Raw genomic sequence first — 12,545 nt, 5'->3', positions numbered from 1 at the left:
ATATTTTTTTTTTTCAAATATATAGAAGCCTTTCTCATCAGCATTTGAGCTGAAAATATTATTTGAATCTTTAATTAAGTTTTATTTGATAATCTCCACATATATATTCTTATTTATGGCCTTTAAAATGGATTGAACCAATGGGTGATACTATTATTCTGAAAAGACATAGTTGAATTGTTTCCGTTTTGATATTATTCATTTAATCATTTGATATATAGTGAATTAAAAATTTTATGAATTCCATTTTAACTTGTTTTTGTTTTAATACACTTTGGCAGGATTACACAAATGCACCGAATGCTGGAGGAAATTCTCTAGGGTTGACAATCTCAAACGTCATCAAAAAATGAACTGTGGAAAGGAACCTCTACTTCAGTGTCCTTACTGTGGACATCGTTCACGACGCACAGACAACATGAGGTGTCATGTACTCAGAAAGCATGAAGCAAATGCAGATAATCTAAAATTTGAAAAACACCCGTAATCAAATTTGAATTATATTTAAATCCTTTATAACCATTAGTGCCTTTTTCAAATTGGAGACTGATCTAATGCCTGAAAATGTTATACGTTAATTTATGATAACTTTAAATTTATAAGATATAGAAAGTATTTATGTGAATTTCCATAAAAACGAAAAAAAAATAAAATAAAATAAGTTTCTTCAATTTATGATTATTAGGGTGTAAAGAAGATTAACAAGGAGAATAACTCTTTCTTGTTCCTCCTGGTAGTGCATCTATAATTATCTTGAAAAATCTTTGCTTCTTTTGTCTGTGCACGTGACCCAACTTCTCTCTACTTTGTCCCTATGAATATCAAAATATGGTTTGCAAACTAACACAAGTTTTTATAATTATTCTACCCATTTTAATTTTATTTTTATTATAAATATGTTTTATTGAGTATGTTAATGAGAGCATGCTATTTATTGTTAAACTTACTCATTATTTCATTTTTTTAAAAATTAGAATCACTAAATTGAAAACAAAATAAGATAAGATAGAAATTTCATTTTAATATTATTGATATTCACTGTTAAATATTTAATTCCTTGTTATTTGTGAATTTTTACTCAAAATATTCATTTTCCTATGAGTGTTATGAATTATTTATTTTTATCAATTATTAAATATGGTTTATTTTTATCAAATCAGAATGAAAAAAGGTGTATAGTGTGTGTATGAGTAATTGTGTTTCCACAGAAATATAGAAAAAAAAAAAAGATAAACTTACTATAAAACTCTGTTTCCTTTACTCGTCTTTTAAATCAGTATTTATTCATTCCTTTTCATAATCAAACTGATATTTTTGACCACATCCATTATTTTCATAAGTTTCTCAGGAATGGAGTAATATTATTTTGTTTCATGTGCTTTAGAAAACTCTATTTTAGAAACAAATAAATATTTTTTCATGTGTGGTAGATATTGTATAAAGATTTTAATATTTTCTAGCGAATGCAAAGGGAAATGGTTTTATATATTCGTATTGTTCTTCATCAAGCAATATTTTTAGAATTTGATAAAGAAAAAGTAATTCAAAAATGATGTTGACTTAAATTTTTTTAGGCTGATCTTTTCATCATTTTTTTTTTTTTAATTGTTAAAATAACTCATCGACACTAATTTTTCTGGTACCACTCATATCACATTCTTTATTTTAACAAGTTGAGAATTTTTTTTTATTTTTCTGAGGAAGTAAAAATGTAATTAATAGTGAGTTTATAGTCCTTCCTACTAATATTGTTTGATATTTTTTCAAAAACCTTATTTTTTTTTCTCTTTTTTCACATTTGTAAATATTGATTTAAATATCAAGCCCACTAGTATTTCGAAAATTTAAAAAAAAAAAATTTCACAATATTTAAAGTTTCTGTCTTAAGTTTCATCGTTAAAGTTTCTGTATAAGTTTCATATTTACTAGATATTTAGCTGGTAATGTTGGTTTCTGTAAACAATATAAACAGGGATTAGAATGAATCCTTGCACCCCTTCAGTTACTCTATTCATTTTTAATGAAGATTTTTAGCTTCTAGGATGAAAAGAAAAAAATATATATGATCTATTTTAATACTGTATAGGAGCTGACATTTGACTTAACTTTGAATGGAATAACTTCTAAAACTGTTTCATGGAACCATCCCTAATTATTAGTTTTTCACTTAACATTTAAAGTTTGTGATTCCCAATTATGTAATTTCTCTTAATTATGAAACAATATTCTTTTTTTTTTTTCTTTTTTTTTTATCATTTATCAGGAGATTTTTGTTGTGTTTTTGAGACTTGAAAATAATTTTATGATTTAGTAAAAAATGTTTGAACATGTTAACTTGGATTTGTAGTATTGTAGTTATTCCTTTCAAATTTTTGCTCCTTGTTAAAGTAGTTATTTCTAGTGGAAGATTATTGATTGACCGTGTGTATAGATGAATGGAATATGGTCGGTCCGGTTGTGGTAAAAAAAAAACTCAAATAGTAAATAATTATACTATTTTATTATAATATAATTATTTACTATTTGAGTTTGTTTTTTTTTACCGCACCCGGACCATATTCCATTCATAGTTATTTCTACTTTTATTATTAGTATTTGTTTTAAATAAAACCTTAATCATTGGTTTTATCATAGTGTTTTATTGTTCAAATTTTTCTATTATGTGTATCATTTTTTTTTTTTTTTTAATGAAGAAAATTTTGAGTTAGTTGGATGGCTAAGAAAAATAATCATAATATATAATTTTTATATATTTTTTTTTTCACAAAAGTTTATTACTTTGAAGAAAAGGTCTATTTATGTAATTATATATTCTTATTTTATTTTACCTTACCCTATTTGTTGTGTTAAAGATTAATAATTCTTGTTTTGTTTTTTTATTGTTATTTATTTTTACTGATATTTCAATCATGACTTGAAATTCTTGATTAAGATATTTTATTTTTGTCCTGAATCATTTTTTCATCTTATTGATCGTTTATTTTCATGCTCATTATTCCTTTTTATTTTATTATTATTTAAAACAATTTTTTTTCAGTGCTTTTATCTTAAATTGTTTAATAAATAGTCACAGTAAACTTCAAAATATCTGTCTTTAAATTATTGCCTGTTTATATTGACCTATAAAAATTCTCAACCTTTTCTCTCTATAGGAATAATAATATAATCGGTTCATTAACCGTAGATATGCCTATTCTTCTTACAAAAGAGTAGACAAGAGAATTTATCCCAATTAACAACCACATTATTACTATGTTGTTTTGTTTTTATTAGATCAATGTTATAATTATGTTACTTATAGTATATTGTCTAGTCTCATTTAAATTATTGTTTTGTTTTATTTAGTCTTGATTATTTATTTGGGTTTTGTAAAAGTTGACCAATGCTATTTGTTTTTGTTTTTGTAATAAATGAAAAATCCTTGAATTTTGTGAATATTTACTTACACCCTTAATTCTATTTTGGAATTACTTATATAACTATATTATGTTGGTTGTTAGAGTTTAGTATTTAAGTCTTTTAATGAAGGTGATATAAAATGATATATTGGTTTTGTTTGTGACATTGTTGAGTACTTGGGTTGAATCAGTTTATTTGTTGACAAATAATATTATATTCAACTAGACTATTATCAAAAACTATCATGTTCTAATAATTAGCCCTTTGCAGATTCGAAAGTATGTGGTCCGGAGACACTTCACTACTGTCGCTGTGGCCGAGGTTATCGCTATTCTCACAATTTGGAAAGGCATAAACGCCATGAATGTGGAAAGGAAGCTGAACATGTTTGCGTACACTGTCCTTATCGCTCAAAACATAAACACAACTTGCAACGGCACATGATACTTAGGCATCCAGCGATAGTAGATCTGCCAGGCATACCATTCTTTCAAGCCTGGAACACCTCGCAATAAAATGATATGTTGTATTTTTTAATTTAATTTTTCAAATAGTAGTGCTTAATTGTGTATGTAAATAAAAAAAGATGTTCCTCCTGTGTTTTCATAAATCTGATTTTATTTAATCGGTGATCTGGTTTTGTTACATTTTTTTTTTTTTTTTTTAATTTTATGTTAAAATAAAATTAATTTAATTTTCATGAGTTTTTATCATTATATTCCCGTGGTGCAAGGGTGCATGGCATGGCTTGGGTGACGGTCATGCAACTATGTTTAGTTAACTTATGAATGAGTGTTTTCCAGGGGAGGAGAAGAGGCGCTACCGACGAAGCTATGGTGTCTTTCCATGTCCCAACTGTGGTAGAACATACCTTCGCAAGGACTCGCTTCAACGACATACCCTTTGGGAATGTGGCAAGGACCCACAATTTCAGTGTCCTTTCTGTCCTCAGAAATGCAAACGCAAGTCCCACCACATTAGGCACATGCAACGTCAGCACAAAGACATGCTTGACCTTATGAATAACTATGTTAAGAAAGAGGTGACTGCTGAATGACATTCCATGTTACCTTAAAATAGTTATCTAACTATATGTGATATATTAATTGCTTGGAAACAATGTATTGCTCATCGTGGAAATCAGTGCCTTCCATAAATTTAATCAAATTTACTTTAACCTCTAGTTTTATATGATAATATTTCCATTGTTATTTTTTGTATATTTTTAACATCACAAGAAGTATATTATTACTTTATTTTTTGTAATAAAATTGATTACTTTTTATTAAATATGGTAATATAACAAATTATTGGTTTATAATTGTTAATATAATGATCAAATTATCTAATTTTGAATTAGAATTTTTTTTACCAGAATTATATGAATTATTAATTATATAGGCAAGTTGGTGATGTGATAGGCTTTATAAAGTTATTAGATATTGTTTCTTTAACTTTTTTTGGACTCCCATCTTGCCATTTTTGTATGTACTTAACTTTTAAGTTAATATTTTTTTTTAATTTAATAAACTATGAATATATTGTTTATTTTAAAACCAATCCTAGGGTTACCTGTGATTAAAAATGATTAATTTTGACTGCTAATGTATTAATAAGTAATCTGTACTTTTTAATGCCCAAATCAAATTTAATTTGTATTATATTAAATGGATAGATGATAATCATAGCCTTTTTATAAGTAGTACTTATTACAAATATAATGAGGTTTTGATATATTTTGTGTATTCAATGATAGTTTTATTGTAACATGTATATTTTTCCATTGTTCTAAAATTAATGTTTGTTGGCTTTCCAAAAAAAAAATTTATTAAAGGATTTGTGAGAATTGTTAATTAAAGATGGGGATTCAGTTTTATCTTTGTGTTATGAAAAATAAAACTGTGAATAATATGGAGAGATTATTATTTTTTACCCGTTCTAGTTGCCGGCATAATGTAAAATACACTTTCACAGGATGTCTACTGTTTCTAAAAAAACGGGGATTTTTTTTAACCTGGAAAAGTTTAGGAATTTTTTTATTGAAAACCAAAATTTAGGTAATATTGCAAATTAATACTTTGCTTTCATGAATTAGAATCATTATTTGTCTCTATAAGTTTAGATAATTGTAATATAAACACAAATATACACATGGAATATTATAATGTGTTCATAGATTTTTTGAATAATAAAGGCATGATCACATTCTTGTCTCATCTGACCTAGTCAGTATACATTAGCAAATATTGGTTCCCATGTTTGCCTCCACATTTGATGTTGATTGCCATTACGTACCAGGCACATTATTTGTTCAAATCAATTTAGGAACACATTGAGTTGTGATTCTCATGAATATGAGTGTGGCCCAATCTTAATCGATTTTGTAACAGGATCTTATACAACTTGTTTCCTCTATCGTTAACTAGTATATAATGTTATTATCATTTAATGTCTTGTGATATTTTAGAAGTAGAAGATTAATTAAATCATACATGTGTTTGTCATGTATAATCCTCCTGCTTTTGAATTTTATGAAAAATGACAAGTCAGAGAATTCCACTAGGTTCTGGTAGACATCCTGCTTTCAATTTGATTTTTAATAAATATCTTTCAAGCTGATTTTCATAATTATATGAAACTATCAACTTCAATTAAAAACAATTGACAATAATAAATTCTTATTTATTATTTGATGTTATGTTATCTCATGTATTTTTCTGGTTTTGTAACATGTTTATCAAAGAGAATGTTACTTTAGTTACTCTATTTACTTTGTTTTAGTTAAAATATGGCATTAATTATACATTTAAATAAATTTTATATCCATATGATGTGTTTTAATAACCATTCCAATGTCCTGAGAATTCTTTATCGTTTCTCAGTAAATTAATTTATTATTACTATGACTGATTTTCTGAAGTTTATGAGTCCTACAGTTTATTTTGTATTTTTGTTTCTGTTTATATTGTCTTTGATATTCAAATAAAGATGATTTTTCAGTACCATTACAATACTGAGTAAACTATTTTAACATTAAAATTGAAGATAAATACTGGCATGTATCACCCGATGTATGTACTAAAATCTAATGCATACTCAGTAACTTTTGAGTATTCTAATATTGCAATTGAGATTAAAAATTAGCTAAGTTAGGATTGGTCATTCTAAAAAAAATTATTAATTAACTCTTTGGATTGAGTAACATTGAATTGTAAACACACCCAAAAATAATAATAATAAAAATACATGTGCATAATTTATGTTAGTTCTCCTGGCACTGCTGATTATTATTTATATTATAGGTTAGGGTCGGATATTTTGATTTGGGTTATTATTTGAATCAAGATAATTTTCTAAAACATTCATGTTGGTATTCGTTCAAAACAAATTCAAGTGAATAGTGTTTATCCTATTAATGTTATATCATTATTGTTCATTGTTAACAACAAAAAGAAGGAAGTCAATCAGCTAGTGTACAATCATCTCTTGGCTCTGGTAACTACATCTATCTTTACTTTCGCATGACATAACATTTTATTACTTTTATCTATTTTTATGTTTCTACTTTAAGCATGGATTGAGTATTTTATTTATTTTTATTTTTTTGTATTCTTTTACTTTTCTTTCTCTGCATCTTTCTCTTTTTCCTTTATTCTCTTCTAAGTAGTGTTGAAGTAAAGCTAGAAGAGGCATGTGTGGTTTACATCGATCGGAGGAGATAGGTGACTTAGTCTGGTTCTGGTTCCAGGTACTACTACAAAGTATGGAACACCTATGTCCCTCGTCACTTGGGACCTTTGGGCGTCCATGCAACCTTCACTTCTGAAAGGATCGCTTAATACCACAGGTAAACTTAAACCCTGATTAATATTATATCATTATGGTTTTGTTTCATCAGATTGCTAATCAGCAGAATAAAACTTTATAATAATTATAAGTAACAAATGAATTAATGAATAATATATATTACCTAAATATGAGAATACTATAGTGGGAAAATGGTGGGTATTTCACTTTTTTCTAAAGGTTCAAAAGAGCTAAGATAAAAAAAAAAATAAATTAGGCGAGGGAGTTGAGTTTTATTCTGTAAGTGAGAATTAAAACTCAAAACAGTAATTTCGACTTCTGTTAAGTTGTTTTCCCCCTTTACGCATATTGTGTGCTGTTTGAACTTTTTCAGCTTGGTTTTTTTCAGTTTGGACTTTACTACTGTGTTCACTATCCTTAAATCCATCTAAAACTGTTTTAACTTATTAAAAAAAAAATAATGAGTTGCCTTGTTTTCCTGTGTTGTCTTCATGTATAATCTAAGTAATATTAGATCACAATTTTTTAGTTATTAAATCTTCTCCTGATTCATATGTCAACATTTTAAATCTGGCACAGTACCAAATTTCTATTAAAGTTTTAGATACCATTTATAATTAATTAATGTAATACTTTGAAAAACATTTTATTAATTGAATGTTTTCATTAAGAGAATCAATGATGTAGTTGTTTGAAGAAATTCAATTTATTGTTCCTTTTGTTGCTCACTGAAATTAAATTTATTATTACTTTTGTTGTTAACTATTATTGAAATATTTTGTCATTAATATTGTTTTTCACAAGATCATTATTCGTCAAATCAAATTTATGGTAATACATGAAACCCAGCAATCCTTGGTGAGGAACTAGAAATTCTGAGTCCAATCTAAAATGTATACTGCTAAAATATGAGAACAGTTGTTATGAGTGTTCTAAAAGATAGAATTGTAATGTTAATAGTAAAGAGGACCCACATTCCAGATAAACTGATTCATCATTTGTGCCCAAAACTGGCAAGGTATAGGGTGTAACTGTTCAAGTATATTTAAGAGGTTTGTTTCATTCATGAGAAAATTAAATAAGTGAAAATTGAACATTTATGTGGCCTAATTGATAGATAATATGTTCACTGCAGCCTATTCAATAGAGCCCTCTACCCAGGCGAAATGAAGAAGGCAGTTCTAACTTTCGAATGGAACAAAAATTTTACTATTCCAGAAAATGACTAAAAATCCCATCTAGATTATTTCCTCTTTTTGATTCTAACTGAATATATTCTTTTCTTATCATTATTGTACACTACAGTCAATGGTACCTTTGATATTCTCTAATATAAAAAATCACTTGTATTATTTTCCTTCTTTTTTTAATGTCAGTCTTCAGAAGTTCAAATCTAGTTTTATTGGTTAAAGTTTAAATGATAAGTAGTTTCTTTCATGTAATGTGTTGATATTGATTCTTAATAATAATAGTAAGCTTGTTTACTAATATTTTAGAAAATCACCAAAACAAAAAGTAATTTGCAATTGACTACTGTATTATTTTTATTTATTCTGAATTGTTTTATTCATTATTTCTCCAAGTACTTAAATATCTTATTCATTACTGTATTATCCAGTTAATTGATAAAATAGTTGTTAATAGCAAACATTAATAGTAAATAATCAATATATAGATGTAAATATTCCAGGTAAACTGGATACAAAGAGATCCGATGTCTTGACTTGGTGCGATAAAGGTGGTGGGGTAGATCTTGCTCAATCGAATGTATCAGCTGTTGGTAGGTATATTAGAAATATAAATAATCCTTTACATCTTTGCTTTTTGTATTATTCACGACTTAATAACTGCCCAAGTGTTTATAAATTTCTATATATTTTGCAGTTCTTGTTTTCTCCCCTTAAAATTTATAATTATATTTATAACTCTAAATTATTTGCATTAGTAAAACTGTTAATACATATTGACTTAATATTTTTTTGTTTTTTTTTTTATTTTAAATAGGTTATTATGGAAATGATGGTGTCGAGTGTACGAAATGTGGACGCCATTATAAACTTAAGTCATCTTTAAGAAATCATCAAAAGTGGGAATGTGGAAAAGAACCACAATTTAAATGCCCTTATTGTAACTACAGAGCAAAACAAAAAATGCATGTTGCAAGGCATATTGAACGGATGCATAGAGAAAAGTTGGATATGCTTGAGTTACGTGAGCAGGCGTTAAAAAAAGGCAGTGAAATACTTCCTTAGTATATTGTTTCGTTTTTGTTTTTTTTCTTAACAACACTAACTTAGCAATGAACATCCTTTTATATGGAGTTGTTTCATATTTATTTATTTTTTGATAAATTTAATATCAAAAGCACATGCTAGTCCAGATATAATTTGATCATAAATTCTTTATTTATTTTTTTTTTATGTATATTTTTATGATAATTACCATTATGAAAATTATAGGCAATAAAATTAGGTTCAATAATCTTAAAAGCTAATTACGAAATATTTTTTCTGTTAGAGTTGTCTGTTTCTGGTTTGGAGTAATTAATATATTAATTGGAAAAATTAAGATGTCATTCATCTTGTATTTGAGGTCATTGGATTTTTCTTTTTAGTCATTTATTTATTTATCTTTGTTTTTTCTTTAAGAAGTAAATGTTCATAAAATTTTGTGAAGAATAATAAATCATTCTGTTATATAATTACACTAATTAAAAAACAATTAATGTGAATTACGCTTAGATTATATTTTGGTGCCATATAATATTTGTATTATTGTTAGAATATATGAAAATCTCCATATATATGGCTGTTTATTGTCTTAATTTGTATGTGTTGTTAATTAATAACTGATCCATTGTGAATGATAAAGGTAATAAGGAAAATGCAAGATGTTATGCACTAATTTTCATCACTTATCCTGATAATTATCATTTTTGGGTTAGTGCTTGAAAGAAAAGAAATACTCATTTCATAAATGCTCATTTTTGGGTCCAAAGTAATATTAGGAATTCTTTAATATGACGTTTGACTATATCTTAATGTCATTGATTATATCTCAATATCAATTTATATTATAAGTTATTTTTTGTGACATATTTTGAGTCATAGAGTACAAAACTAATCAAACGATGCTATCAAAAAAAGACAATCATAAATGCATGTGCCTATTGGTAAATTTGTGCCTTATTTAATATATACATATAATTTATATATTAAATATATTTTAATGAATTCAAAATAATTATAAATTATGTCTAGTACCTTTATGCCATATGTAGTATAGTCCTATTTATAAATATAATTTTAGTAAAGTAATTAAAGACCAATGTTTAGTTTTTAAATTCATGTGCCACATAAAAATCAAAATGAATACGTACTTTCAAGTTACAGTAATTTGAATTTAATGAAGTATATTATTGAATCTATTTATTTATGTAACCATTACCTAAAGGGTTTGTATCTATTTGTGGTCAAATATGTTTCATCACATAATTTTTGTAAATATCCATCTATATTTGTACCTATAATATATAAAGTTTTAAAGTGTATATTATTTTTTAAGTCAGGGAATTAGATCGTAGTGAAAGGTGCCATAATAGCACTAAATACTCTTATTTGTAATTTGTAAATATGATCTAATATTTATTATTGTGTAGGTTAATTGTTTTATAATATTGATAATTGAATATTTATATAAATTATATACTTTAAATATTTTTTTTATGTAAGGAGAAAAAATCAATCCTGCTTTTGCTTTAATTATTATGTTTGTTTGATTTTTTTTTTTTTTTAATTGGACTATTGTTATTTAAGGAAGTGCTCGATACTAATACAGATTATTTAAATTATATCAGTACAAAATTAGGATAGTTAAAAATTTCAATTTAGCTCTTGCTATTTTTGAATCTTTAAATATATCATTAATAACTGTGATAATTATTCAATACTCTGTTAATTATTGAATGCTCAATTAGTGCCTGAAATGTTAAATATCTTAATTAAAACAAAAATTATTTAATACTAAATTTCTAAGCTTAATGTTACTTGGCAGACTCATCAATTTTGACTAGTAATTATATATAGTTTTCAATGAAGTATTCAAAAAATTGGGGTGAAATAACTTTCACCTCTTTTTTCTCCTCTTGGGCTCTTGTACTAAACCATTTGCGCTATGACTTTCGGTAACGAGCGGTACCACAAAGAGGTAGATCCGGTGAGACGACTGCAGGCGAGCAATCATTTATTTTTTTAGCACAACCATAACTCAGTCCTAATTGACCAATATTCAAAAGTTTGACCCAATTCAATAAAAAACCAATCGGCAAAAAATCATTATTTTGTTATTATCAACAAAAATTATTTAGTTTCACTTTTTCTATTTTCAAAAATTTTGTTTACTTTTGTGGGATATTGTTGACTAATTACCTGCTATGTAAAAAATATTTTTGTATTCATTTTTCTCTAAAAGATAATATGTGTTGTGTAAATTTTTAAAAATTGATTTTTAATCATAAATAATAATGTAAAAACAGAAAAAATTATTTCAAAAGCTCTAGGAAAAAATCTCAAAACGCTGCCAGAAAAGCTTTTTTCTTTGGTTACAAACATTGGTATTATCTATTATATTTTCAGAACAAAGTAGTATTAAAAAAACAAATTTAACTTTGCATTATTTTGCATTTTTTAAATGGAGGCTCTGAAGCCCTGAACTTAATAAGCCAACAACTTGTTGATGCCTTATTTGTGGAATTAACAAGATTGGTCTGTATTGATATTTGACATAATAGTTTCGGTACTTGTATTGTCATATAAGTACTGGCCAAATTTGCAAGAAAATGGGAATTTTTTAGAACTTTTCCATTATTACTTTATTTTATTTATTTATTTCCTTTTATTTACATCCTACCTGGCCATTTATCATAACCCAATGGAGTTATATACAGATATCCAATCTATTCTAACTATAGGTATAGCCATCTACAGTAGTTTAATGAATACAAAGATAGCTGTATGGCAGACAGAGAAGGTTCATACAAAAATAACCTAGAAACTGGACAGGCTGAATACTTCATTTAAACCCAAGAAGACCAACTGTATTATTTTCTCCTTCCAGAAGAACTAGTGTCCTCTACCTAAAGTCTATAAGGTAGCAGGATGCGAGAATAAACCAGCAGGCAACATATCTGGGGGTCACCCTTGATAGACATCTGATGCTAGCTCGCCAGTGCAATAAGAAAATCAATCTTGTTAGTATCAAGTCTTACAGGCTTAATCACCTGATAACATCTCCTAATCTCTCTCTCTCTCTCTCTCTCTCTCTCTCTCTCTCTCTCTCTC

The 12,545-nt window shown here is 26.6% G+C and overlaps 2 protein-coding genes across 12 annotated transcripts in view; both read left to right on the top strand.

Moving 5' to 3' along the window:
- Window positions 1-6,227, top strand: part of LOC106679542 (zinc finger protein 524) — a 40,752-nt gene extending 34,525 nt beyond the window's left edge. For all 10 annotated transcript variants that reach the window (XR_010843407.1, XR_010843404.1, XR_010843403.1 and 7 more), the window contains 2 exons: window positions 282-483; window positions 3,670-6,227. Coding sequence is in view for 3 of the 10 variants with exons in the window: in XM_067047314.1 (XP_066903415.1) it covers window positions 282-483; window positions 3,670-3,754 (287 nt within the window). In the remaining 7 variants the exon portion in view is untranslated. The remainder of the gene's footprint in view (window positions 1-281; window positions 484-3,669) is intronic.
- Window positions 6,228-6,433: 206 nt separating this feature from the next.
- On the top strand, window positions 6,434-12,539 carry LOC136795035 (longitudinals lacking protein, isoforms A/B/D/L-like). Of its 2 annotated transcripts, none has more exons than XM_067047315.1 (3): window positions 6,434-7,246; window positions 8,882-8,986; window positions 9,211-12,539. In XM_067047315.1, exons 1-3 carry the CDS (start codon window positions 7,174-7,176, stop codon window positions 9,456-9,458), a joined length of 426 nt encoding a protein of 141 aa, XP_066903416.1. In that variant the 5' UTR covers window positions 6,434-7,173; the 3' UTR covers window positions 9,459-12,539. The 2 variants fall into 2 exon arrangements, with proteins under 2 accessions (XP_066903416.1, XP_066903417.1); XM_067047316.1 differs by having other exon boundaries at window positions 6,445-7,246; window positions 8,897-8,986.
- Window positions 12,540-12,545: the final 6 nt, after the last annotated feature.

The sequence above is a fragment of the Halyomorpha halys genome, unplaced genomic scaffold (genome assembly GCF_000696795.3).
Source record: "Halyomorpha halys isolate HHAL.00 unplaced genomic scaffold, Hhal_1.1 Scaffold208.1, whole genome shotgun sequence".
NCBI classification, from domain to species: Eukaryota; Metazoa; Arthropoda; class Insecta; order Hemiptera; family Pentatomidae; genus Halyomorpha; species Halyomorpha halys.
This window is presented reverse-complemented; position numbering and strand designations above follow the sequence as displayed.

Excerpts from the sequence above, each read along its gene's own strand:
- LOC136795035 (XM_067047315.1), top strand. The coding sequence starts at position 7,174 with ATGTCCCTCGTCACTTGGGACCTTTGGGCGTCCATGCAACCTTCACTT. Across the intron at positions 7,247-8,881 it reads AGGATCGCTTAATACCACAG|ATGTAAATATTCCAGGTAAA; the intron begins GTAAACTTAAAC and ends ATCAATATATAG. Across the intron at positions 8,987-9,210 it reads ATCGAATGTATCAGCTGTTG|GTTATTATGGAAATGATGGT; the intron begins GTAGGTATATTA and ends TATTTTAAATAG.